A 26,569-nucleotide genomic window follows, 5' to 3' on the forward strand; every position below is an offset into this window, starting at 1 on the left:
TGATGGGCTTGAATTAGCTGTACAACGTCGGGATCAAGATATAATCAGTGAAAATGGTACTTCTAATGACGTTCCCGCAAGGCGCCAGCGACGTTGCGGACGCTGTCGCGAGCCAGGACATCGCGTTGAGACCTGTACAATGCCTCAATTAGCTATACCAGAAAACGTAGATCCTAGCCTACTTCCTAATTAATAAATTGCTTCAGTAGTTGTTGAGATATTCAGGTTACGGTAGTGGGCCACGGTTGAGGTGGGCGACTCGGTGGTTTGGGCGACTCGCTGGTGGATTACGTTAAGTTAACTAGTTAAAGCTAAGTTTTAAGTATAGCTTCTCATATCACCAATCTACACCACTACAATTATTTCTAAGAGAAGAGTTCTCCGAAACGAACGCGATAAGTTTTGACCCCTTTTCGCGCCTGAACCTAATTATATTATTCACTTCCATATCATTGATCGTCCGGATAGCTACATCGACAACGGATTGCCATTCTGTCTGGGGAGATTTGAGTGGTAATTTGTCCAAAGTGAAGCCGTCGACGAATTCCATCAGAAACCCAAGACAGGAGGAATGTTTTCCAGTTGAGGTTATCGACGCTAGCGAGGTAGCGTTGATGAAGACGTGTCCGTATATGTTTAGGTTAGGCGTACCATGGTACTTTTACAGTCTTTGGTAAGCCTCACATTCCTCGTCTACTGAGGCCATCCAAAGTCAGAGGTTGAGGCTATGCTCGGCCTCAGTTAGCATGTGGCACCGCTCCTCATTAATGGACCCCTGTGTGAAGAACTTGTTGGTGCTGCCATCAAGTACTACCTTCTGGTATTCAGGTTCTAGGCCCCTGGACCACGTAGGATAACAAAACATTGTCCTCATTTCATTGCAGAATCGGCAGTCGAATGGTTTCAGCACCATTCGACGTCGAAGTCCAGGCCGGGAGTATTCAATCGGACTGGCATGACACGAGACATCGTAGTGAACGACTCAAAGATGATATAGATGACGCAAGCAGAAGAGACTTGGAACCAACGCTGATACCGCCAACCACTGTAGCGAGACGACTTCTCGGATTACAAGCTCGGCACTTGAAAAAACGTCCCCGTCGACGCCTAGATTGACGCCGTCACTGTGGACCAACAGGTCCGTACCCTGGACACAAACAGCGGGTGTTCCTATCCGAGAGGAGATGACGGAAGCAAATCCACGGGCAGATCGTTCTTATAGTGAAATCCGTCGATGAGGCGACGGGCTCCTACCAGGTGATCATTAAGAAGCGTACGCATGGGTAACTTGGGGATCCTTGTGGCGGATTTCTAAAAGACGGCGGAAGTAGAGGTTGCCAGGAAAATAATGGGAAGGTCGGGATTTGAACTTGGAATTCGAGAAATATAAATAGAGACGACCAGAGTTTGATAGGAACTTGACAAGAGTTGGTAGAGCGAGGACTTTACCATGCCTTTTATAACTGCACAGCAGGTAAATGGTCAAAAGAACGAATATCATCTTACTCCACCTGAGGAACAACGAAGATTCATTCAATTGACTAGTCTACCACACTCGTAAAAATGAACCGCAGAGGCTGTTTAGGTCTTCAATCCCAACTGCGCGAGTCGGCTTGAATTGGCGATATATAGCCCGACTCCAACTTGAGGTTTTTTCTTGATATGCAATGTGTAACCAGCGCTGTCCCTGTCGGGTATGGTGTATCCAACAGAAAGTAGAGAGTCTTCCTTCTTCCATCCTTGCGATATTTCAAACACGCTCTTTTGTACAACCGAACACATCTCGTGCCAGGTACCCGTAAAACGCCATGCCATGCAATGCGAATAATGCGCCTCTATTGCCACGCTTCAATGATTTCCAGTCCCTCGCTCGTGATCGTACAGTAACCCCGCCATTTGTCCGTTGGGTATCGATCGTCGCTATCTGTCCTTATACACCTTCGGCTTCCACCCCTCCTTCGCCTCCTCCGCCGTCTCCGCCGCCTCTGCCTTCGTCCGCACCTCCATCTCTATCCGCTCCCGCGCCCTTAAAATCTTGCTCTGCAGATAAAAGCTCCCCCCCTTCTTCGGGTCGTTCTGGTCGAATAGTCGCTTGAATCGTTCCATGACTTGCTCGGCGTTCATGGCACCGCCCTTCGGAGGGGCCACGTCGAGAATCTTGCATGCTTCGTCGAGGGTGAGGCCGGAGGATGCGAAGGTGCCCCCGGAGCTGGAGTTCTTACCGCCGGCGGCGGCGTATTTTTGGGAGGCGGAGGCTTGTCGATAGGCTTCGGCGAAGGCACGGCCGACTACTCGGGTGCCGGTCAGGACAACCTGCGTGATGATTCGGTGCGCCTGAGACTGTTAGCCACAGGATAATGGACATCAGTGTTGTTGTAGCCAATTCGCATACCATTTCTTCAAGGCGCAAGCTTGAAATGCGTGTCAAGCTATGGCCTTATTAAATTGCGACTTAGAGCGCCCGGGACGGAGATACTGATAAGGTCGAGGTGCTTGAATCACGTTCTCAAAGAAAATCTTGGGATGAAGTCGGGATCGGCTGATGTTCGGCTTTCGGGAAAATGTTGCGATGCATTGCACGTGACCAAGGTGAGATCTTCAGGGGTATTTACAGCTTCATTATTTCCGGTTCCGGAATTTCACCTCGTGTGTTGACATTGGCCTTTCATAGTGACAAAGAATATTCTACTCAACCAAGAATGCTTGACAGGCAGACAGGCTAGATGGGCACTGTCAAATCATGCGAACGTACGGCAATCCAAACTCTCAATTTCTTCAATGCCGCCAGATATGGACATGCGTTCCTTGTATTACGCCATGCGTAGCAAGTCGAGTGCCACAAATCCTACACCGGTGTTCCGAGTCTCGCATTCCTGTGAGAGCATACGGCATCCAGAAGCAGAGGAAGCAACCGCAGAGGAGTAGCGCGACGGCGGAGGCACTAGAACCAGGTACAGTGATCAGCAAGTGATATCTTTTCTTGCCTATGGCTTCATGAAAGTGTAATACGGTATGCACACTCACTGTTGTGTCAATCCCACTTTCCGCTTGACTTTCGACACGAGAGTATTTCCGCAATTGGGACACAGCACAGGAGAAGGACCAGACCCTAGTGTGTGCAGAGGGACAGAGGGACCTTGATAGCCAGCACTCGATTGGGACTCTTGGTCATATCTGGTATTGACAATCCGGAGTTGCGTCTCAGCATCGATGATGTCCTCGGCCCCGTTGTCTAACATAGCTCTTAGCAGTCCATTCGCAAGTCAGAGAACCAATCGTACATTGATGGAGCTGCGCTCTGCGAAACGCTATCTTCGCCTCCTCGCGTGCTCTTGCTTGACGGCGCCGCTCCATCTTCTCGGCCTTGGATGCATCCTTCTCCGCTGCTTTGAAGCCCTTTCTCTCTGCCTTCTGAAGGGTTTTCGATTCCTTTCTAACGATCTTGCGTCGTTTCTTGTCGATCTTTGCCTCTTCGTCACTGAGTCTGCAGTGCGCACGCTGCAGTTTGACGTCTTGTTTGAGTAGCTTGTAGTCTAGCCCTTCTGGATCGAGACGATCGATGGGCGTTGAAGGGATAAAGGAAGAATGAGGTATTGTTCCAGTCTCTTGCCCCTGAGTGGGTGGTACATCGGACGGGGTATGTGTGGCCGTGGAACGTAGAGGAGTGGCCGCTACGTCTTGCATTGCCATAACCACGGGATTATCGCTGTCGTGTGCGCTCTGAATGAAGAGCTTCTTAGAAGCCTGGAATACTCGACATTTGCGAGACGGAAGATCGGCGGACAGCCAAGTAATCTCACCTGGGTAGAAAGATCGAATCTAGAATCAGGATAAGGATAAGGATGGAGGAAACAGACTATTTAGACTGAGGGGATACATAAATCTGAGGGATTATCTTGCGCGACGAAGGTAGCTGAAAAATGAGATAAGACAGTGGAGAGTAGACCGGTGATTTTCTGTAGAAGCCATGGCGATGTCGAGTTCCTGTAAAGGGTATCGACCACCTTGGTTCCTTCCACTCTAAGGTAATTATCATAGGACAGTTTCAGCACATCACGATTAAGAAGGACTTGGCACCGCGATCAAATTCCAAAGTGAAGTTGCTTTTGCTCAACCATTACTCCTTTCAATATCATTCGAGTAATCTCAACCACATATCTGCAGATCCACCTATCTCACGCTCTCACGCTTAGCAGGCGTGATTCACACTAACCTTATTAAAAGTCCTCCAGAGAAGCGTTTGCACTGTGGATGATAACCCGGAGAAATCAACCCCGCATCCATCTACTCGACTATGCCACTAAAAGCCCATATAGTCGCTCGAACGCCGGGCAGAAGAGCAAACGCGGCCTTTCCAATGCATGAACAAAATGAAATCCAGCTCTCAGCCAAACATGGGAAGATGGTCCAAGGAATTAGTGGCCGTTGACCTGCGGTTCATCCGCCACGGCAGTAAGCACTGAAAACTGGCCACCTGCCCCGGCCCAGTTAAGGGACCTCTCCCTAACAGCAGTGTTATCAATGAGGGTCATGGTGGTGACATCGTCATCGTTCCCGATACCCAATTGGTAGTTGGCATTGAAGCCAGTGGAGTAGGCTTTGCCCTCGGTCGTGACAACAAGGGTGTGGTCGGGACCGCAGCAAACCTGTTTCGCTCGGAGATCTAACCATGTTAGCTGGATCATGTAATGGAGAGTAGCAGGACTTACTGGGAAGGGCCATAGGCTGCAGCAGGATCTTGGGCTTGCCCGACTCATTCTTGCGGATCATCTCCTCGTCCTCTAAGGTGGCGGCTTGGAAGTCAATGCCAATCTGGCCGCCGTCCATTCGGCCCCAGATCAAACAATCTCCGTTCGCCGCGACCGCTGCCGAGTGGTGGTTCCCACCGGACAAGTGCGTCACGCCTTTTCCACTCAATCCTTCGATCTTCTTTGGACGGGGAAGCATCGCGCTGTCGCCACCAGCGGTCTCCGGATCTCCAGCCTCACCGAACGAGTTGAGGCCCCAGCCCCAGACATCATCGTTCTGGTCGATGGCGAACGAATGGTATGAGCCGGCGGTGACGTAGCGAATCTTGCGACGATACATGCCAACTTCGCGGGGAACAAGGCTTTCCAGTCGACGACGTTCAACCGTGCGATATCCGAGTTGGTCGGTTTGGCCGCAGCCCCAAGCGGACACCTTACCTTTGTTGTCGAGTGCGAGGGCATGGTTAGCGCCGCAAGCGATCTGGACGATGTTCTTGAGGTTGGGAATAAGAACAGGGGTCTCCTGGACCATAACAAGTTTGTGCCCAGGTTCGGAGAATCCGAAACCCATAACGCCTTCATTGCTCTGCGAGGTATTATTAGCAAATTCATTCCCTAACCGTCTTGGAGGTCTTGTGGCATTTGTTTACGTACTCGGAACGTTCCCCAACCATAAACTTGCCCGTTATCGGTGAGTGCGAAGCTGACGCTGTCACCCGCTGCAACTTGAACAAAATTGGTGCCTTCGGGGAAGTGCTTAGCAGAGACAGCCGTCGGGGTAGATTCACGAGGGTTCAACCCGGAATCTTCATCATCCGAGTCGGAATCTTCGGCGTCAATATCACGAAGTCCACCTTCCCAGGCAGTGTCGCGGCCCAACGCGCCTTGATCGTTGACACCCCAGGTGAGGATGCGGTTGTCATGGGTGAGCGCCACATTGTGCATTCCTCCGGATGCGACCAAGACAATGCCGATCTGGTCGGCCGGGAGGAGTGGATTCAACCGCGGGCGCTTGACATCGATCGCGTTCTTCGCAGTGCCGAGACCCAGTTCTCCAGCACTGCCTTCGCCAAAGACGAAGACGTTGAGTCGGTCGGTTGGAGCTTGGTTGATGACGGGAAGGGTTGCAGGGGCCTTGGCCTTCTTGATCGGCTTTGCGGCGGCCTTCTCCGCTGGAGCCTTGGTTTCCTTCACCTTCTTGGCTGGCGGAGCCTCTGTATCGCCGTCGGCCTTCCTCTTGCCTTTCTTCGTGGTGCCGTTGGTCATTGGCGCGTCGGCCTTAGCGCCATTCTTAGGTTTAGGATGGTCGCCGTTGACGAGCTTGTCGCCGCTTGTCGGCGCAGCTGGGCAACATTGTTAGCCGATCATATAGACATGACGCTCCTCGAAATGGCTCACCTTTCTTCGCAGTCTCGGTCGCTGCCTTTGATGCTGCCTTTGGCTTTGTTGGCTTTGCAGCCGGCTTTGCAGCCGGTTTGGCCACGCGCTTCGATCCTGTCGACGTGGAAGTGGTCGTGCTTCCAGTTCCCGTGGTTCTCATAGAGCGGGCGGCGGTCGGTTCCTTAGGAGGGGCCGCTGCGGTGATCTTGCGCTTTGCAGACGTGTTTGCTGCCGGTGTTTTGGACTTGGAGGCCGTCCCGTTGGCCTTCGCATTGGCTTTCTTGGGAGCCATGACGAAAGAACGTGATTGAGAAACGAAATAGACGAAATTGAGGAAAGGGTGGGATGCAATGAGAAAACAAACGATCCGAGGTAAAATGATGTCAGAGACGGGATGAAGTCAAAGAAGGATGTGACTGGGAATGTGAGAATGTAATAAAGAAGACGAGGTGTGCTGTTCAAGTACTGAAGATTTCGGAGTTCCAAACATTCAACACACGAATCAGCCGGACAGGTGATGCGCGTCACTTCCGGGCCAACATGACTCAATAGCGGAACAATAGCAACTGGTACTGCGTCAGTAGGCTTCCCTCGGTCATGTCAATAACAAACAGTCGAGTGTCAATAGACTTGTCAGTAGATGTAGTTGTTCCTGCGCAATACCATTTTGGTAGTGCTAGCCTCTACCGGCGCACAATAACACAATGTTCACTCTATTGTTTGGCTGTTTGGCCATTGTCACTTCAGTCTGGGCTGCCCAACCGTCCGCACCAGACCCGATCCCAGCTCCGCTCCGAGACCTGCCTTGGGGTGAGCTCAACTTCCTTCACACGACCGACACCCACGGCTGGCTCGGGGGTCATTTACAAGAGTAAGAAGAGTTCGGGTGCATTTCCTGGTTCAAGACTGATGGGTTCCCAGACCGTCCTTCAGCGCCGACTGGGGCGACTACATCTCATTCACAGAGCATCTCGACAGGAAGGCGAACGGCGACAACGTCGACCTGCTCCTCATCGATACTGGAGATCGGGTAGAAGGGAATGGACTCTATGATAGTTCAGAGCCAAAAGGTCGCTACTTGTTTGATATTTATAAACAACAGCGCATCGATTTGATATGCTCGGGCAACCATGAACTCTACAAACGGAACTCGTCCGAGAATGAGTTCAACAAGACCGTCCCGCATTATAAGGATGGCTACATCTCCTCAAACATAGATATCTACAGTCCCGAGACTGGCGAGTTGGTCCCGCTTGCGCCTCGCTTTAGAAAACTCAGAACACGCAATAAGGGCTACAACATCCTGGCGTTTGGTTTCCTATTTGACTTCACGGGCAATGCGAACAATACGGCGGTAAACACTGTCGAGGATACCATCGGGCAGAAGTGGTTTCAAGACGCTATCCGAGACGATGACCTTGACCTTATTGTCATTATCGGTCACATACCCGTCCGAAGCAAGGAGTACACTCTCCTGTTCCGGGCGATTCGATCCGTGAAGTGGGATATCCCGATTCAGTTTTTCGGCGGGCATATGCACATCCGGGACTTCAAAGTGTATGACCGCGTGTCAACCGCTATAGCGAGCGGGAGATTCATGGAGACCATCGGGTGGCTGTCGATCTCTGGGCTGCCTGATCCCGAGAAGCCGAAGGTCAAGATCAACGAGAAACAGCGAAGTATCACCGCGAGTCCGTCGTTCTCGAGGCGGTATATCGACAATAACCTGTTCTCACTCATGCACCACGCGCGGATGAGCGCATCCGACTTCCCAACCAAAAAAGGCCAAGCGGTTTCAAAACAGATCGAGCATGCTCGCCACGCGCTGAATCTCGACAAAGTTGTCGGCTGCGCCCCTCAAGACTATTACCTTTCCAAGAGGCCGTACCCGTCGAGGGAGAGCATCATCACCTGGCTTGAAGAGCTCGTCCTCCCAACCGAACTTCAAAAGTCCAAGCGAAGCACGATCGGCATCCCAGCGTTCGCCATTTTAAACACCGGTGCCATCCGATTCGATCTCTTCAAGGGCGTGTACACCCGGGACACCACTTTCTTAGTCTCTCCGTTCACCAGCGGATTCAAGTATATTCCTGACATCGAGGCCGAGACGGCTCGGAAAGTGCTACAGTTGCTCAATTCCCAGGGGCCCATCCTCGAGCAGATGGCGAAGGAGCACGGCGACCTCACCTGGCTTGCCCCACCTGAGCAAGTTGGCTGGCTGGCCCAAGAAGTGGAGGTTGGTCCAAAACTTGCAGCTGCGCGAAGCGACCAAGTTGTCTTCGGGGACGACGGTCATAAACACGACGATCTGGTGCCGGGTTATACCACCAATGATGACCATGGAGACGACGGAGATGACACGATACACCAAGCCGTCAAGTTCTACCAAATGCCAAACTGCATCATGGCCGAGGTGGGACCGAAAGATCCCAAGACTGTCGACCTGGCATACATCGACTTTGTCGAGCCGTGGGTGCTGCTGGCGTTGCGCTTCTTGGGCGTGAAAGTTCCCCCGGAGACGCCGCAGGTTTATATGGATGACAAGATCCTTGGCACCCATATAGAGGATTTTATTCGAGGTAATATAGACTGGAAACCAAAGGATGGCCGATGTTAAATTTCTTGGTCTGGACATTAAGCGTGCCTGTTTCCTTTTCGCGGCCTGTCACTGTATATCGGGAGTATAAACCTAGGTGTTAGTTGACATCCAAATTATGCTCTTGCCGCAAAGTTATCCGAGATATTTGAACTTTCATCTCGCCCCATTAATCTCACCATCTTGTACAGGTGTCGGAATCAGTTCTTCACCAACTGATGGTTAGTGACTTCCGCCCCTAAGCCATCTCGTGCATCCCACCAACTTGCCCAGTCCACTACCTTTCGCTTCAGTCGTGCCTCCTCGGCCGCAAACACCAACGCGTGGCTCCTCACAATATCATCAGGAGAACACCCGAGGTGCACGCTCTGTGCTTCTTCGACACTCATGGTTCCACTCAGAGCAGCTGATACAGCCTTAAGGAACTGCCGTATTAGGCCACTGTCCCCTCCTCCATGACCACTACCTCCGTGGGCAGGGTTATAGGTAGTGGACTTGCCCGAAGCAAAGTTGTGGACGGTGATCGTATCGCTGTCGTATTCCATCTCGCCCTCCGTGCCGTATATCCTCCCTCTCCTCTCGCAGATCTTTTCGGTCATGGCGGTCCTATGGCAAGGTCAATGGTCGATTTCGGGAGGCAGCGATGTCAGTAGTATCCACTTACATATGCATCGTCGCCGATTTGGCTGCTTTGCCCTGTTGGATAGAGCCATCACTGGACAGGACGTCGTCCCACTCGAGCACGACGGTCTGATCATCGCAGACATCATTATCCGATTCCCAGACGCAGCGTCCAAACCAGTTTCGTTTCTTCACCTCTTCCTCCGGCATATCTACCGACCAATCTTCCGCCAAAACGTCGAGAAGCTTCGTCTCCGCGACTCCTTGACCTTTCGCATAAAACGACTCAATCTCAGGGACGACGATATCCACCGGCCAATTAATATTCCCCTCTGAAAACTGTTGATCCCGGTAGATCTTCTTTGCGCTGAATTTGCAGGATGGCTCAATGGGGCATTGCAGGCAATTGGTGGCGTTCCCAGCTGCGGCGGGCTTTCTAGCACGGCGGAAGTAGTTGAGTCGACCAGTAGACGAGACGCGAGCGGGTAGATGAGGCTCTCGCGTGGACGTTGCGTCCCCGTTGTCCCGAGGTGGCGTGGAGAGTAACCAGAGCAAAAAATCAAGGTCGTGACAGGATTTTGTCAGGAGGGACGGCGCTGTTCGGTCCTCCCGTCGCCAATTGCCTCTGCAATAACGTTAGCTTTCGTCCCACGTCCCATTTATTTAGAGTGACTTCAACAAACCTAACATAGCTATGCGAAAAATGCCACCACCCTACCGGCTCCGTATGCTCGACATTCAGAACCTCTCCTATAATTTTCTGCTCCACGACTAGATCTCGCAGCATCATGTTATGCGGGCTATACCTCAGCACATGACAGATCGCGAAGACTCTCTGCTTCTCCACCTCTTCCATCTGTCGGGCCTTGATCAACGCGTGAATGTCGTTGACGTCCTTCAACCGCGTTGCCAGCGGTTTCTCGCAGAGGATGTGAACCCCCAGCGGCCAGACTGCCTGGATAACGGCGGTGTGCATCGCATCCTGCACGCAGATGAACACCGTGTTGACGACGACATCCTCATCCCCGCCTGCGTCAATTGCGCTCGTGCTCTGCCCATAGCCCTGTCTGAGCCGCCGCGCCTTCTCATACACCACCCAATCTTCCCAGCTCTTGAACGACTCGGCCTTCTTCGGACTTCTGTTTCCCCAGATGTATTTCGCCCCAAAATCATTTTTTCGCCAATCGTTGATTTCTGCGATGGCCACGATTCTCCCAAGGTTATCCTTGTCGGACACATTGGAGATCAGCTTTTTGGAGTAGGACGATCCTCGGGACCCGGCTCCGATGACCAGGATGCGGGGAGTGGTTTCAGACATGCTCAATCGCGTTGGGAAGCTGACGAATGTTTATTTGTTGCTGTTAGATGGATTGGTTTTCAGGTCCGACAATGGGTCATATACCGGATTGCTTCCACGGTCGATGTAACCGTGTCATTGAACCGGAGCTTAAAGTGTTGCCTAATACGGTAGTACCCTGCCCATGCACGACGACGGACGAGATACGAGCATATAAAGGTTGGACAGGGATTCCTATGATAGTCAGGTAGCACAGCATGTATTGAAGCTTGCATAATGCAATTCACCAGCCGGTATCTAGAGCAAATCCGAGCTATCTTCCATGACTCCTGCTGGAAGGTTCGTTTAATCGAGGAACTTTACTCAAATGCAGCCACTCAGAGTCCCAAGATGCTCGACAGAGTCCCAGGTAGGATACCTATCAGAGGCCCGCGTGTAAGTGTGACTGGCCGACCGACGGCCGATAGTACGGGGTCTACTCTTTGATAGCAGATTTAAACCACCGTCGGTCACCACTTCATATCTAATAGCCTCGCATAGCCACGAAAGTATGAGCTCTCCATGTTGGCGGCGGTAGATTCGACTTGCAATCTGCAGGTAGTGCACCTGTCCTAGATCATCTGAAATACCCCAAGTAATCCGTTGATCCATGAGGATTAGTATATCCTTCAGCCCAGTGATGACTTCGGCCACTGCGGACAACCCCTTCATCCCGGTCTCTGCTCCTGCTTTTTATTACTGAAATACGTCTGCATCTGCTCCAGCTTGCTGACGAAGAAGCACCGCTTCGCCGCACTTTTCCACACCAGCACCCCCAGCGCGTCGGCATACTTCATCGCATCCTCGTATTCCGCGAAGTCGCGGAAATCCTTCATGATGAACCCGTTAGTAGAGCTCATTCGGTCGCCTTCGATCTGCCAGAGTCGGATCTGATCGACGACGGTGGGCGGGAGGATCTGTTTGCTTTTCTGCATTTGAGGATGTGCGTGCGCGGTGAGGTAGGAGATGATTTGCTCGGCAGTGATGCCGTAGCTGATGGCGCGTTGGATGGATTGCTTGGTCAGTTTTCCGGAGACGAGGTTCGGAAAGCGGCGGGAGAGGTTGGAGAAAAGGTTGAGGATGGCGATTTGGAGGACGGAGGCGGTGTATGCGTAGAGTCGGTAGTTGGTTTCGACGATGATGTACCCCTTGCTTGCAGGCGAGTGCGAAGGCATATTAGACCCGAAGGATGAACTAGACAACAAGGCGCCAGCGTCGGAAGTCAGAGTGGTCGCGAGCCGGGTAGGGTAGAACCGGTTTGGTTCGCTCATATAAACGATACCGAGATCCGCAAGGTCGTCAAGAAAGGTTCGCTGAGTGGCGGTGAGATTCTGGGTGCGATAGTCTTGTCCAAGCTCAAGGCTTCCTAGGGTAAATAGGAAAGACAGAACATCGACGTGATCCATGTGGCGCTATATGGCATGAGCACGAATATGTAATGGCCAGAGAAACGACGTACCTCGTCAGTTCCTTCCAGATATACGATCATTAATCGCCATACTTGAGAATTTACATCCTGCAAGAGGAATGTAAAGCCTTCTTGGGAGATAACTGGATACCCTCCTTTCATCGCGACGAAATTGCCTTCTTCCAGCAGTTGCTTCGTCCCGTTCGCAATCGGGGTGTCTCCGCCGAGACCGGCGCCAGCACTTCCGACCATGTAGTAAAGGATCGCCTCCCATCTTCCTCGAGCAAATGTATCCAGAAATTGAACATCGACTGTCCTGCTGCCGGGTGTACCGCAGGGGACGCCGAAGGAGGCTTTGGTTCCTCCACCAGTCAGTGCTTGCTGGAGCGACTGTCCGAAGTTGGTGGCTAATCGGTAGGCTCGTGCCCCTTGGAGATCTGAGACCTTGAGGATGTGTAGCCGCTCAAGGATGGAGATGGCTTGTTCCTTTTCCCTAAACGCACTCCTTAGCCTTCCACATTAGAATCCTTGATGGCAATCGGGCGTACGGTTTCGCTTCCGGTCGAATCCAGCACAGGAGGTCGGCATCTCGGATAGGTGAGGTCATGTACAACATGGCCATTACGATTGTCTTAGCTGGATGTGAGCATGTTAGCACCGCACTACGAATATAAGAGCTTCGGGAGAGTGAACATGCCCGAATGGGGTAGCATTCGACGGAATACTGCAAGAGCAGTTGAGGGCTGTTGATATAGCCTAGTGAAGACCATACCAGGCAGGCTCTCGAGATATTCGAGAGCCTGCACGGAGGCCGACATGGCGAAGGAAGATATAGTTTGGTGGTGGATTTGTGTATTTCAATCTGTTCGACTCTTGGAAGTGAGGAAGCTCATGGTACCTTCAGAGTAAGGATTCCGAGCAGTCCAATCAGATGCTTCATTGACAGCGATCATGACGCGTGAAGTCGCGGTTACACGTGATTCAAATCACGTGATTCAACCTTGGCGTCCATTCACTTGGGCAGCAAATGACTGTCTTACGCAACACACCAGGCAGTGCCTTGGTCACATATCAGTCATCATGGACTCTCAAAGGAAACGAGGCAACAGCCATAAAAGAGTAGGATAGATCTCGTTATCACTTCCGGGCCACCAAAAGAGAATGTAGTTTGCAACACCAGACATGGCTGCATCTGCCTGGTCTCGTCTCCCTTTCATTTGGCTACAGTTGAGCGTAATTACCTTGTCTCTTGCCATCCCAGATCAGAGCTACGAATCAGTTCACCGTGTCCCACAATCGAACCCCGTTGCACCATCTTCTAACCCGTTCGACAACTCTTGGATTGCTAACTGGGCTGTCATCGGTGACTCCTATGCCGCCGGACTCGGAGCCGGCCAACGCCTGGATTATGGCTGCTCCCGCTACTCCGGCGGCTACCCGAGTCTAATCGCAGCAGACGACCGGTTTGGCGTCAATCCCAATCGGACGTCTCAGTTTCTCGCCTGTTCGGGGAAGACGACGTCTGACATACTGGACAAGCAGGTTCCATACGCCCACGACAACCTTGACCTTCTCCTTATATCGGCGGGCGGTAACGATGTCTTACTCGGCGATGTTTTGGATAGCTGCATCTTCCAGTGGAAGAATGGTGACACCGAGAAGTGCGAGAGAACGCTGGATAATAGCCAGAGTCTGATCGATCATGATCTCCCCAACAACCTCGATAAACTCCTAGACGCGGTCATTCCCAAATTGCAGCCGGAAGGTCGGATATATTGGCCGGGCTACGCGCAGTTCTTCGGAGAGAGTCCGTTTTGCAACAATGTCAGCTGGAGCGTATGGCCGTGGATGCCAATGACCGAGAAGCAGATGCTGACTCTCGAGCGCCGACAACTGATGAACAACATGGTGGCGCAAACGAACCTCCGGATCAAAGAAGCGATTGAGAGGGCGAACAACAAGGTCAACAAGATCGGAAAACATCAGATACCTTCACCGATCGCCTTCGTGGACTGGGACTGGACGTCCCGAATGGCCGAAGGGAGATTCTGTGAAATGGACGTGAAAGAGCCGGATCCGATGAGGAATAAACTGATGTTCTTCGAATGGAATACGTTGGACGACGGCGATGACCCGACCATCATCACTCGACCGGCTGACCCCGTGCCTGCGGATTCGTTCGAAGGCAGCATCGGCAAATGGGCGCTCGAGACCCTCGCTGAGCATCCTGACTGGCTGGAATTCGGGCCGGACGGGACGGAGCCGGTCAATTTGGACCCAAATCTCATCGAGGTTGCCATGAGGGAAAGAGAGGCGTATGCAGAGACGGGGTTGGACGGTATTATTTCTTGGTTTGTGCCGGACTCGTGGAAGAGGGTGTTTCATCCGAGGGCGTTGGGTCATAGGATCATTGCGGATATGGTGCTGCATACCATGGCGGTTGATAGAGCGAAGTGGTTGAAGATCCAACCACCGGAACCACAAGGCTACGCTAGGTTGGAGTTGAGATAGGTATCTCGGGTATCATGGAGCTCTCATGATTGTATGAAATGATAATAGGCTTCTATGGATTGCACATATTGAGGGCTGAGGGCCAGATAGGCTGGGAAATGCCTGTGAAATCGATGTGCGACTTGCGAGATACACCCATCGTTACGAAGGCCTCACCAAATGCTGCGCGTATTGTCTCGTGTTTCTGATGGGAGCATCTTACGAAACTGCAAGGCTTCAACTTCATCGCGGCTCCCAGATGCTCCTAGAGAATCACGCCAGAGACGTGAGAGAAGTGTCCCAGGTAAGTCCCAAATATTCTTGATAATACCACCATGATGATCGCGTATAGAACCCTTCGCCTTATCGCCTTCGGACACCAATGAAAATTGGTAGCGATGGATAGAGTATTCTGGATCTAACCCCATTGGTCCTAGTGTATGGGGACCGTCGAAGTTCACGTCAAAAAGTTCCAGATCCGCAACATTTTGAACGTCTTGGACTGCAACGGCCTCGCTGCCTCGTTTATCACCTTTGTCCACTTGCCGTGCTCAACACATTTGCTTCGTGTACTTATATGAGTTGGTAATTCTTCCTTTGCATTAACCTTGGTTTTACAAAACCCCTCCGCAAACCTTAATTCTTTGTGCGCTTGCCTGGTTTTCCGAAAAATCGAAACTTCAAACACCGATACGTCAATATGGCTTCCAATAGCAATGGGCCGGTTTCAGACGACCGGTTCAAGGGCATGGCACATTCGGAGGCACACTACTTCAACAGGTCAGTCTCGACGCTCCCCAGCTATATCATGGCGGTAACTAAATCCTCGCAGCTACAATCATCATGGTCCGTACAGTACCGCATCGCAACAAATATGGTCGACTCTGTTCTAACCGCAGCTTCAATATCCTTAGGCATCCACGAGGAAATGTTGGTAGGTTCAAGGAAACAACCTATGCTACGCTTCTTCCAGTCGCTAACGTTACCTGTCCGTTAGAAAGATGAGGTGCGAACGAAGTCATACCGAGATTCCATCTACCAAAACCAGCACCTGTTCAAAGACAAGATCGTTCTGGACGTCGGATGCGGCACAGCCATCCTCAGCATGTGCGCACTCCCCCCGACGCTACGCGATACAAACTCCGCAAGTGCTAACCGATCTCAGGTTCGCGGTTCGCGCTGGCGCAAAGCATGTGATCGGAGTCGACATGTCCACCATCATCGACAAAGCGAAGGAGATCGTCGCCATCAACGGCATGTCGGACAAGATCACGCTGTTGCAAGGAAAGATGGAGGAAGTGGAGCTGCCGTTCCCCAAAGTCGACATCATAATATCGGAATGGATGGGATACTTCCTTCTGTACGAGAGCATGCTTGACACCGTTCTGTATGCCCGAGACACATATCTGAACCCGGGTGGCCTCATCTTCCCCGACAAGGCAACCATATTCATGGCCGGCATCGAAGATGGCGACTACAAGGAGGAGAAGATCGGATGTAAGTAACCTCGAGCGCATATTTTTGAAGACATGCTAACACCTGACAGTCTGGGACAATGTTTGGGGATTCGACTATACCCCGATGAAGAAGACCGCCATGACCGAGCCGCTGGTCGACACGGTCGATATGAAGGCCGTCGTGACCGACCCCGTCCCCATCGTCACCCTCGACCTCTACACTGTCAAAACCTCCGACCTCGCCTTCAAAGTCCCGTACACCCTGCAGGTCCGCCGCGACGACTTCGTCCACGCCCTGATCGCCTGGTTCGACATCGAGTTCTCCGCCTGCCACAAGCCCATCAAGTTCTCCACCGGCCCGCACACCAAGTACACCCATTGGAAGCAGACGGTGTTCTACCTGGACAACGTTCTCACCGTGCAGACTGGCGAGCAGATCACCGGCGTGTTGGAGAACAAGCCAAACGAGAGGAATCCGAGGGATCTGGACATCAGTGTCAGCTACAAGCTCGGCACCGATGACCTGATGCGGATGGCGTCCGGGCAGGGCGAGTACAGGATGTAAGTGGTCTCCCCCGCTCCCCCATCTCATCCATGACTTCCCGCTGACATGTCTCCAGGTGCTGAGCGGTTGACACGGTCCTAATCTGCAAACGCATTGCATGAGTTTCGGAGTTACCACGAGTATCTGACGACGGGAAGACGATGCCTCGGGTATCTGGCTTTCATATCCTGGGTTTTCTATAGACATGAGGCATGACCGATCCCCCTTTTCGGGCCTTGGAATGTGGGCTCAACCTGACCTGTAGTACGAATGATAATTGGCCCTTTTCTGGCTGTTGCGATGCGTCCTGGCGTGAGGTGACATTTGAGATCGGTTCACCAGGCCCTTCCGCCGTCCGCCATCCACAAGCAGCGCGTGAATTGCCTGTCGGTGACACAGGCGGGTAGAGTGGCATAACACGAGGGTTGGCATCTGTCCAGACCATGGATTTATCCTATCATACTCTGCCGTCAGTCTCAACTCAGGTGCTGACTGAACGCATGCAGGAATTCCTGCCTCAGGCTCTAACTCACCGATGTGTGGCCACATCGCATGCACGTCCAATCTGTCGGTTCCTTATATCGTATGCCACGTGGTTAAGCCACCCACCCACGCTCCACTGGTGGGGGTCTAATTACCAGCAAGTTGATCTTGGCGAACCGTAGCATGTCACCACAGGAAGTGCTTCATCTGGATAGCATCTCGGTACTCTCGCAGGCACCGGAACGTTGGCGGTACTACTATTGTGAGTCGAAGAATTTCATCCCTTAGTCGTCATCGAATATGGGGATACTGCGAGGAAGACATTTGGCATCTAGCGGACGTCGAAGAACTCAAGTTTGCCATCGTCGGTTCACTCCTCGCAATCCGAGCCGGTCAACAAGCCATCGCCACTGCCATTCATCCTAATCCTGAACACGACGAGGATAGTGAAGATGAGGACGTGGACGTGGACTGGGTGTCAACGGGACCGGCTTCATTGAATAACCCCTCCGCAGATGACTTGAAACGAAAATTCCTGGATTGATTAGCGGAGGTGCTGGCACGGGAAAAGAGCTTTCCCCAGGACCGCAACCGAAAAGATGCGAAGCATGTCGCTGCTACCGGATGGATAAATCACAACGATAATCTCCCAACTACAACCGTTTTGGCAAAGAATGAAGGACTGAACAATCGCGACACCAGAATGGCAACGTGGCTCCAGTCATGGCTTCAGGCCATTTCAGTGACAGGTCGACCTTCACTAAATCAAAACTATGCACTCTGGATCGGAAACAAGACTCATGAGGGACTCCTTGAGTACTCCCGCAGTCGGTTGGGATATTACATATCCCCAATTAACCAGCTTTCTCGCTCCATGGAGATAGTCCTAGCCAATTTAGGAGACTACGCTTCCTTAGTCACGCGCCTTCAAAGTCTCTCAGCCGATTTTGAATCGGACTCGAACCCCAAAACCACAGATCAACTTCGTCAGATAGTAGACGCAGCATATCAAGTACGCTCTATCTGGGGGCAAACTACGGACGGCATCCAAGTTTCTAAGGTACTGCGGCCAATACATATGCTAGGCCGACTGCGCGCTGCATATGAATGCTTCAAAACTACGGCGCTCAGCTTTTCGGACTTCAGGAGCGTGGAGATACAACCAGTGGAGATTCCTCGTTACGTGAAGATTAACGCCATGGCTTTCCGAAAAGTGGTTCAGGACATTGCGCAGAAGGATGGAATCAACAAGCGTCTTCTCAAAACAACATCGGCGCAGAAGTACATGGACGCAAGTCAACTACATATCCATGCGGAAGTTCAGATACTGGTCGCTATAGAAGGCGACCCTAGGTGACCTCGGCGCGCGCATCGCTACCTTGGAACCAGCAGAAAGCCATGCTTGCTATGCCACACATTTTTGAACGCCTACATCAAACTCTCCATGGACGGCGACCGCTCCTCAGCCTTTACATCTCGCCCATCTTATGGGAAGATGTATCCATTGTAGACTTTGCCTCGAATCCACGCTGCGGGACGTAACGTTAATATGTCCCTGGCAACGGCGGTGATAAGGACGCGTGGTCAGATTCAGGGGAAATTGGAGCGACAAGATCTAAATCGGCGACCACCGAAAGCGGAGTCTTCTGCTGGTATTACCCAGAGCGGGACATACACCAGCGGGAGCAATCAACTGAAGAAACAGCATCTGGCAAATCAAAGAGCAGCTATGGCTACGAAGAAAACCAAGAGCATCGATAATCACTCTCCATTTGGAGCCAAAGTAAAGCTAGTGCAAGTAAAACTTCTCCTTGCTAGCGGAGAAGAGCCGAAGTTGGTTCCCATCGACTTCCATATGCTTCCAAAGAAAAGGGACCTCAGAACCTAGGAGTATGGGAGTAATTATATACCGAATTTTCATGACTATTGGGGCGCTTGCCAGTTTGATCGAGGATTCCGGGAGATCAAATCATTGGAAGGATAGTACCGGATTTACTGGAATGAGGCTGACGAGCTTCCCGAAAACGAATATGTCAAGAGTCTTATTGGTATCAAGAATATTGACTTCGCCAGACGACTTTGGTAGGGTCATGTCATCCTACCCTCAAACCTTATAAAATGGTTACACCACATCGACTGAATCTGACTGAAGTTGGCAACGGCTGAGGTGATATGAATGAGGAGATTCATGGCTTCCTCTGAATAGTTGGTGGCCCTAGTGGTCTACAAGCGGCCTTCATCAATAATTGGGTACGGGAATAATAGCTAAAATCGGAATGAACAATGCTTGCGGCAAATATTAAGACCAATCCACAGACCAGGGGCCTGACAGAGAGGCGACACGATTTGCGTTCAAACAACAGCGATGGCGGAGACCACAAACAGATAATTCCTCATACGTTAGAGAATCACAAGAATTCGCTTGTTTTGAATAACACTGCGTAGAGGCCACGCTGGCGTGCTTGGGTGCCTAAAATATCGTCGATATCAGTGTCCATCAGTGCCACGCCACATGTAAATTCTGTTGCGGATGAACTCTCTGGTATTTTAATTTGACACTCGAGACTTTTCCTTAAACCATTGTAATGTGACAAAGGCCCTGTCTTCGTGAAGAAGAGCGATCTCAGTCGCGCTAGTTTGGCCGACAACCAAGACCTTTAGGAACAAGTCTATGGAAGTACTGGGCGAACATATCGAGGGCTGCTGGAAGATATTGAAAACGCTAATATGCTACATATTTACATGGGAAGTCCGTTGCAAAGACTGACCTTCAAGTCCGAAATGTTAGGTCCCTCATAAGGGAAAGGAGGTTTAAACTTCAGTTGACAGCTGGGCACAACTATGACAAGTTCATGATGGGCCGAGGATGGATGCCAAACAGACTGGAATTACCAATGACCAGATTCAGGACAATGTCGGATCTATAATTGATGCAGCGCTGCGGTTCATCTCCCAGGCTACGATTTCTGTCTAAGACCGTTGGTAAGACTGCTATCATGTCCATTTGCCAATCCATTGCTCTCCCACGGCACGTCACGGAAGTATACCACACCTCCAGGGGTATCCGCCAGCGGGTTGCCTTCTCCCTGGCCCGCCGTACCAGCGGTATTATTGAACCCGCAATTCTCATAAAACTTCTCCTTCCCGTAGGCAGCGATCACGCTAGCGCAGATATTCTCCTCCTTCGCTCTGTCCAAGCCCCACTGCACGAGAGCGCGTCCGTGTCCCTGACCATGGTACTCAGGCGCAACTGCAAGCCACTCGAGATACCACGACTCTTCTCGAGAACCGGTCCAGGGATTGATAAAGGGGTAGGCTCGCTCGATTACGTCTTCTAGGTCGGGATGAGCAGCACGGTTGGGAAAGAAGCAGGAGGTGATGGAGGTGTAGAGGTGGGAAAGGGGTAGGATGATGCGGCCTATTTGGTTAAGAATTAGTGTCTGCTATTAGGATTTGGTTTGGCTACGAGTAGTGCAAAGATTGGAGAGCATCCAAACGGATTGTAAAGACTCGGAACGCAGGAGATTCGGAAGTAAGAGTATCGCTTGAAGACTCCAGGGCCAACAGAGCTGCAATTGATGCTCCAGAGCACTTTCGAGAAAGAGGAATGTCCAAGCCGCATCATGTTAGTTACAGCACACCCATTTTTGCCTTGCTATGGTAGCTTTCGAGCCGTGAGGCTTGGCCCTCCGGACTCGCAAGTCTCAACCCAGTGACATCCTTCGATGTTGAGTAACAGTTCGCCCTTGACGTGAGGGTAGATGGCACTCTGAAACCCAATGCATTCGAAACGGATCACACTGCGTCGATGTCGCAGTCTGGATTTGCATCCAGGTCCTGAATGCACCAGTCCAATGGACATCTATCCTAGGAAAGAATACATGGGGGAATCGCAGTCGGAAAAGAAACGGACGAGTGTCACAAAAGTTGCTGCACGAGCGACCGAATCGAGACCACATCTTGCGTAGAGGCTTGGAACGCAAGACAAGGCAGAGCACAGATGTAGAATTCTCCGGTAGGGCAATGAGGAAGCTGGGATAGCAGTGGACCTGTTTCAGGACCTACAAGGTGCTAGGAGCCAACCAGCCACCAAGAGTATGGACGCTCTCAATCTGGCATGTTGTGCTGGTTACTCTAACCTCAGACACGCAGTTTATAAAAAGGAACAAAGGGTTTCTGAAACGCGGGGCGTATCTTAACAAGTGCTGAGAACAAGGGCCGGAAAAGACGTTGAGCGCCACTGTGATAGTGGCAATATGTGAATGTGAGCCCTCACATGGGAGGAAGACGTTGAAAGAACAGGTCAATGCGCGAAGGGACAGGGCAGCTACTCGAAAACTATAGTCCAGGTCCGAAAAAATATTCTGAGGGCAAGAGTATGGCCGGAATAGATGGAAATGAGCAGACAAAGCAGTTGTGCAGCAAAACAGGACATTTTGAACCAGGTTGGAGTTCGAATATAAAGCAAAAAGCATGGAATGATATAGGAGGAAATATTGAGACACTTACGAGGATCCCACCACCTTAACCCGTATTTCTTTGCTCCCTCAGGACCCAGCCTCGCCCAATGAGCGACACCAGTAACTATCTCTTTTCCTATTTTCTCGTCGTTCACGGTTGATACAATGAAGCGATGCGTCCAATCCCACCACTCCACCTGCATCCTTCGCAGCCAGTAGAGGTCATTGTCGGCAGGGTACTTCTCTCGGTATGGGTGGATGTAATCACCAAATAATACATCTTTCCAAAATCCACGGGCGTAGACGTTGGCCAAGGTAGGTTGTTCAGAGCGACGGGCGGGGCGGAGAGAGAAGGGCGGAAGGGCGGGGCGGGGGTTGATAGAAGTAGCCATGGCTGATCGGCGAGCGAGTGTTTGGCACGTGGGAGGGAAGGACCGGTATGTGAGCGGACACCAAAGTCCAAGAACTTAGGACTGGTTGCCTGGCCTTAATAAGAGACAAAAATAATGATAGATCGTCGGGGCACCGATACGGCAATCCAAGGAATGGAAGATTAGAAGGAGATCGACTGGGCCACGAAGAAGTGGAAGAAGGGGAACGATACGGGCACAAGCCACAAGGTCTGGTTTCCTGTGCCCTAAAACAAATTACAAATCGTTTTCTTCTCCGCTGAAAGTCATGTTAGGCTGCACGTTTCGATTCTTGAGAGGATCGATGAAAACTGCCGATCAAATTCCCTTTCGTAACGGGAGGTCTAAGGAGCCGCTCTTTAGCGGGCAGGTCCGCTCCACCGTCTATCGGCGATCCGCGGCTCTGGCGAACAATGAAATCGTTCGATAGCAATTCCTTGCCAGCCTGAAGGGGGGGAAGATCGGCTGTTCGAGAAAGCTTTCGTCGTTCCAAGTCTCCGAGTTTCATGATTCGACCACCGATCCACCAAAGGCGACCGCGAGACTTGATAGGGAAGACAACCATGATCTAAGTGGGGAAGAAAAGAAATCCCACCGTCGTGGGACCCTAGCCTTTAGCGCCGGGCAGGGTACGAAATCCCACGTTCCCTGACTCGCATGCGGAATAGAACAAATGCAATTGATCATTAATGTTGATTAGAAGGGAGAACAGAGAACTGCGGTTCGGCCGAAAAGGGAGGGATATGATCCAGAATAACGGGAACAGAGTATTTTACATTGTCCCAATAACTATACTGGGAATCTTGTTAGCACATCGCAGTATCAGATTAGACAGAGGTTCCTCGTTCATCTTGTTGGGGGGTCCTCCGACATCGCCTTATTGTACTATCTCTCGCCCCAACGAAGGCTTCGTCCAGCGTACCGGGGTAATCTCGACTTTGTCGACGCAAAAAAGCTGCGACGGGCTCAAGCGCAATCGCAGAACGGCAGAAATCAGAATTGAAAATTCACACCAAGAGACTAAGAGAGGGTCACCAGGGCCCCTAGCATCACTGACAATTGTGCCATACCCCAGCAGGATTGAAATAGGAACATTCTAATAAGCGACCAGGGAGAGAGGGCTGGCACTAAGCTTGCAGGAACTAGCACTCGCCTATCCGACGTGGTGGGATGCTCCCTCCGTCCCTCGATGGGATACTCACCCGACCGCTGCAGCGAGTCAGCGAGCCAGTGGAGTGAAACTGAGGAATACTTAACCTGGGTAATAACAATAGTACCTTGGCTTGTACGGAATACCAGTACGGCAGCTATCGAGGTCAGAAAAGGAAAATGACCAGGTAGGTACCATGTCAAAAGTCGGGGCCTCAGGGGACATCATGATGATTCCGGATCCCCCGGAAGGTCGATGGAAGGGAACGCATGAACTGTTGGTGAATCTGTAGTGCTAGTGTGATCGGTCATCGAAAAGAATATTTGAAGTCTGGATCGAGCACGGAATACGCCTCGTGTGGGAGAATCAGGAGCGGCGATCTAGGAACGGGAGATGCTTGGGACGAAGAGGGTGTGAACGAACGGGCGAATATCCAAACTGCTGGGACACATGGGTGATAAAGGCTGCTGTTTGGCCGTTGTGAAACGTTGCTCCGTGGGATGGGACCTGGGGATGGCTGTTCGCATCACGCTGCTGTGTAACTTCAAATCTCTACTTTCGGGGGATTTCACGCTGTGACACTGTGACGGATTCATCTGTGACCACCGTGCCTGTCCCAAATAATATTGAAACGGCAATATTGCATTGAGTACGGAGTACGAGGACTGTGTAACATAGAACGGTCAATTATCGATATAAGGGTTTGGATATTGACAACCCAAATTTGGGATATGTACCGAAATATAATCAAAAGTCCGTGATTTCACCAACCATGGGGTGTTGTCGAACGATCGTTGGTTAATTAATTGCTCCTCACGAAATGGCCGTCTCGGCGCTCTATCTCTATCTCTATCCGGATTTGTAGCGTACAGTCGAAATCTTCAATCCATACTTTTCCACTCTTTTGATATGTGGTACACCGAGGGGTTCGCCATCCGTGTAACGCCAGTCATAGAGCCAACTAAGAGGAAGCACATGACCATCATATATACATAATACAAGTGTCCAAAAACTGTACCAGCTAGAACGCTCATCCTGTGACACCAATACGCTGAGATACAACTTGAAATCGATGGCAAGATCAGAATCCCTCATCTAGTGAGGCCGATTATATGAGACGGTCCACTGAACGTCCCGGCCTTTGTACTGCGTTAGTATCAACAAGGTTTCACACGAGACTGGATTAGAAGCCCAGGGGTAACTCACGGATGATCATCTCCTGACTATTTCCACTCGTCACGCTACTCTCCTCCCCTTCCGTTGACGCCCCCTTCCCATAAATGCTCGTCGTGGTTTGCAGTGCGTCAGTTCTCAGCCTGTCAGCGGTGCTGTCGGCGTGGCTCCGATTCAACGTCTGCTCTCGGCTTTTGTGGCCGCTGCCAGTATGCAGGGAGTTCATCTCGTAGTTTCGCGAGCCATATCCGTAGGTGAGCCCGGCGATCTCAAGCCCAAAGCCCGAGTTGAAGGACCGCATGAAGGTCTTGAGGTTGGGAATGCTGGCTGCCATAAGTGACCAGCAGAGGAGGAATTGCGTCCAGACAATGGCGGAAGATATGGTGAAACTGGGGACTGGAGAGCTGACGGTCGGAAGGAAAAAGTAGAGCTTCAAGGCGGTGAAGGCAATTACGCTATGGGCGGTCAGGGGTTTGCTACGCAGAATTGTCATAAATTGAAGGGCAGACTTACGGGATGCGTAGCCAGAACGCGAAGATGACTTGGAACCTTCGCTCCCAGCTCATTTGCAGCGGGAGAATGAGCCAGGTAGGCAAAACGAGGAGGATTATCTCAATCGCAATGTCAACTCCAATGACTAGCCGCCACCTCAAGAGCTATATTAAGGTTAGAAAACGGAACAGCGGGTAATCATGCTGGGAGACACGAACCTGTGATGGACATTTCGCATCAGTTAGATCAGTCAATAAAGACTTAGGATCGCATGCCACAGATAACGCAACGATTGAGCCGGCCCCCCACGCGATAGCTAAGGTAATGGTTATAGCAGCGACCATGGACAGCTTCTTCATGTCTCGTGTGAAGAGTCGAAGGATCAGACACAGCACCGAACATTTGGAGAGGCAGTGCGCAACAACGAACATAATATTGGAAGCGAATAGCGCCTGACAGGGAGGTTAATACCAATGGATCTTTGCATTTGTTGGATGCCAATACATACCACTCCAGCTTGCTCAACCTCGCCAGGAGGGATCAAAGATGGGACTTTGCCTAAGCCATACTTCAAGGACAAGGCGATGGCAGCTACTTGAGCGCCGTGAAAGATCTGTAATACGATGTTAGTACCGAACCGCAGACCTGGCCTTAAACGCTGAACTTACAGTTGAGGCGAAGATCGTCCAGTCATCGAAACCATACAAGCCCCATTTGATATGACCTCGCACCACCAAAGAGAGTACGGTATATACAATGAAGAGGATTGTTGCGATGTAGATATAACCAGCATGGTTGCCATCAATGATGGGTGAAAACCTCGATGGATCAGGGAACGGGGACGGATCCGGTGCAGGAATAGAGGGGTCCATCGTGCATATCCCCCGTTGAAGGAAATGTTCAGTGAGAGAATGTAGTGGAAACGAATATAGATAATGTATCGGTGAACAACTCGCGACGACGGGCTGCTGACCTGTTCAAGAAGAGGAGAGGTGGGCTATTGATGTACAATCTTCCTTGAGTCGCACACTCTCAAGGTATCACCAGATCGTCCAGGATACTGGGCAAAGTGCACCTAGCAACGACGGTGACATGAAGAAGATGTAACAGCCTTCTGATTCAACGGTCCCTGGCAGGGAATGCACAGCTCAAGCTGGTGCGATGCTTGGATTCGACCCAAGAAAACGGTACAGAACGTCGCGGAAGGAAAGATAGAGATCGCGATGAGAAGTACGAAGATAGGCACGCATGGTGGTGCGCCAGGCCCACGGGATGCATCAGAAACGCAGCAGACAGTGACGTCTATGGTATTAGGGATGATTGGTAAAATGTGCCTAAATCCCCTAACAGTCGTAAGTCCTCCAGAGGATCCTAGGAATCTGCTCACTTCAGCTGGTCCCAAGCTATTGGCACCAGCGCTCCTAAGACCTTGCTTTGATGTGATCCTGCCTAATCCTGCTTGGTGCATCCCGATATCAACCATGTTGCAGTCAGGTCGGCTTCCCGGACTTACCCAGTATTACTGCGCCAGAAGCTGCGCACGGGATGATCCTCGCTCCGGCCAGGTCTCGGTTTCTCTAGTGGAATTGTGGAAGGTATCCTTTCCCTCTACCTCCCGTCCATACAGGATCCTTAGAGTGGTAGATCACATTGCGAGAAGCAGGATAGACCATTAGCTCAATGAGAAAGGGACATCCACTGAACTAGTGAAGATATAAAGAAGAGGAATTTAGAGCTCTCGACAAGGCAGCCGGATTCCGAATTACCGAACATTGCCTGAGGTGATTCAGATGGCGGCTAGGATGTCTTCGCTTTCTGGTG

General features: G+C 51.3%; 10 protein-coding genes across 10 annotated transcripts; 4 read left to right on the forward strand and 6 right to left on the reverse strand.

Moving 5' to 3' along the window:
- Nucleotides 1-1,920: 1,920 nt before the first annotated feature.
- On the reverse strand, nt 1,921-2,395 carry P152DRAFT_449021 (cochaperone Pam16; the record flags this gene model as incomplete). The annotated part of the gene is made up of 2 exons (XM_033678086.1): nt 1,921-2,334; nt 2,393-2,395. 2 exons carry the CDS (start codon nt 2,393-2,395, stop codon nt 1,921-1,923), a joined length of 417 nt encoding a protein of 138 aa, XP_033534553.1.
- Nucleotides 2,396-4,038: 1,643 nt separating this feature from the next.
- On the reverse strand, nt 4,039-6,577 carry P152DRAFT_458103 (RCC1/BLIP-II). The gene is made up of 4 exons (XM_033679378.1): nt 6,147-6,577; nt 5,403-6,091; nt 4,710-5,334; nt 4,039-4,663 (listed from the first exon to the last, which is right to left on the reverse strand). Exons 1-4 carry the CDS (start codon nt 6,418-6,420, stop codon nt 4,416-4,418), a joined length of 1,836 nt encoding a protein of 611 aa, XP_033534554.1. The 5' UTR covers nt 6,421-6,577; the 3' UTR covers nt 4,039-4,415.
- A 164-nt stretch (nt 6,578-6,741) lies between these two features.
- Nucleotides 6,742-8,901, forward strand: P152DRAFT_435228 (Ser/Thr protein phosphatase family). The gene is made up of 2 exons (XM_033677521.1): nt 6,742-6,999; nt 7,050-8,901. The coding sequence occupies exons 1-2, from the start codon at nt 6,833-6,835 to the stop codon at nt 8,743-8,745; spliced, it is 1,863 nt and encodes a 620-aa protein (XP_033534555.1). The 5' UTR covers nt 6,742-6,832; the 3' UTR covers nt 8,746-8,901.
- P152DRAFT_330964 (NAD(P)-binding protein) lies at nt 8,835-10,834 on the reverse strand. The gene is made up of 3 exons (XM_033675265.1): nt 10,029-10,834; nt 9,389-9,970; nt 8,835-9,330 (listed from the first exon to the last, which is right to left on the reverse strand). The coding sequence occupies exons 1-3, from the start codon at nt 10,661-10,663 to the stop codon at nt 8,925-8,927; spliced, it is 1,623 nt and encodes a 540-aa protein (XP_033534556.1). The 5' UTR covers nt 10,664-10,834; the 3' UTR covers nt 8,835-8,924.
- A 515-nt stretch (nt 10,835-11,349) lies between these two features.
- On the reverse strand, nt 11,350-12,907 carry P152DRAFT_466251 (putative TFIIH and nucleotide excision repair factor 3 complexes subunit; the record flags this gene model as incomplete). The annotated part of the gene is made up of 4 exons (XM_033680683.1): nt 11,350-12,093; nt 12,141-12,582; nt 12,638-12,725; nt 12,787-12,907. The coding sequence occupies 4 exons, from the start codon at nt 12,905-12,907 to the stop codon at nt 11,350-11,352; spliced, it is 1,395 nt and encodes a 464-aa protein (XP_033534557.1).
- Nucleotides 12,908-13,144: 237 nt separating this feature from the next.
- On the forward strand, nt 13,145-14,729 carry P152DRAFT_458106 (SGNH hydrolase). Its single transcript, XM_033679379.1, has one exon. It carries the CDS (start codon nt 13,272-13,274, stop codon nt 14,598-14,600), a length of 1,329 nt encoding a protein of 442 aa, XP_033534558.1. The 5' UTR covers nt 13,145-13,271; the 3' UTR covers nt 14,601-14,729.
- A 550-nt stretch (nt 14,730-15,279) lies between these two features.
- On the forward strand, nt 15,280-16,601 carry P152DRAFT_396281 (S-adenosyl-L-methionine-dependent methyltransferase; the record flags this gene model as incomplete). The annotated part of the gene is made up of 6 exons (XM_033676346.1): nt 15,280-15,359; nt 15,412-15,425; nt 15,494-15,513; nt 15,577-15,686; nt 15,745-16,076; nt 16,126-16,601. The coding sequence occupies 6 exons, from the start codon at nt 15,280-15,282 to the stop codon at nt 16,599-16,601; spliced, it is 1,032 nt and encodes a 343-aa protein (XP_033534559.1).
- Nucleotides 16,602-20,020: 3,419 nt separating this feature from the next.
- Nucleotides 20,021-21,915, reverse strand: P152DRAFT_396460 (uncharacterized protein; the record flags this gene model as incomplete). Its single annotated transcript, XM_033676358.1, has 2 exons — nt 20,021-20,481; nt 21,573-21,915. 2 exons carry the CDS (start codon nt 21,913-21,915, stop codon nt 20,021-20,023), a joined length of 804 nt encoding a protein of 267 aa, XP_033534560.1.
- Nucleotides 21,916-22,493: 578 nt separating this feature from the next.
- Nucleotides 22,494-23,365, forward strand: P152DRAFT_331097 (uncharacterized protein). The gene is made up of 3 exons (XM_033675266.1): nt 22,494-22,727; nt 22,782-22,994; nt 23,045-23,365. The coding sequence occupies exons 1-3, from the start codon at nt 22,623-22,625 to the stop codon at nt 23,264-23,266; spliced, it is 540 nt and encodes a 179-aa protein (XP_033534561.1). The 5' UTR covers nt 22,494-22,622; the 3' UTR covers nt 23,267-23,365.
- A 548-nt stretch (nt 23,366-23,913) lies between these two features.
- P152DRAFT_507237 (uncharacterized protein) lies at nt 23,914-25,980 on the reverse strand. The gene is made up of 6 exons (XM_033682525.1): nt 25,417-25,980; nt 25,257-25,361; nt 24,967-25,200; nt 24,770-24,912; nt 24,290-24,711; nt 23,914-24,222 (listed from the first exon to the last, which is right to left on the reverse strand). Exons 1-6 carry the CDS (start codon nt 25,618-25,620, stop codon nt 24,179-24,181), a joined length of 1,152 nt encoding a protein of 383 aa, XP_033534562.1. The 5' UTR covers nt 25,621-25,980; the 3' UTR covers nt 23,914-24,178.
- Between the last annotated feature and the right edge of the window lie 589 nt (nt 25,981-26,569).

Source organism: Eremomyces bilateralis (genome assembly GCF_010015585.1).
Source record: "Eremomyces bilateralis CBS 781.70 unplaced genomic scaffold P152scaffold_8, whole genome shotgun sequence".
Classification (NCBI taxonomy): domain Eukaryota; kingdom Fungi; phylum Ascomycota; class Dothideomycetes; order Eremomycetales; family Eremomycetaceae; genus Eremomyces; species Eremomyces bilateralis.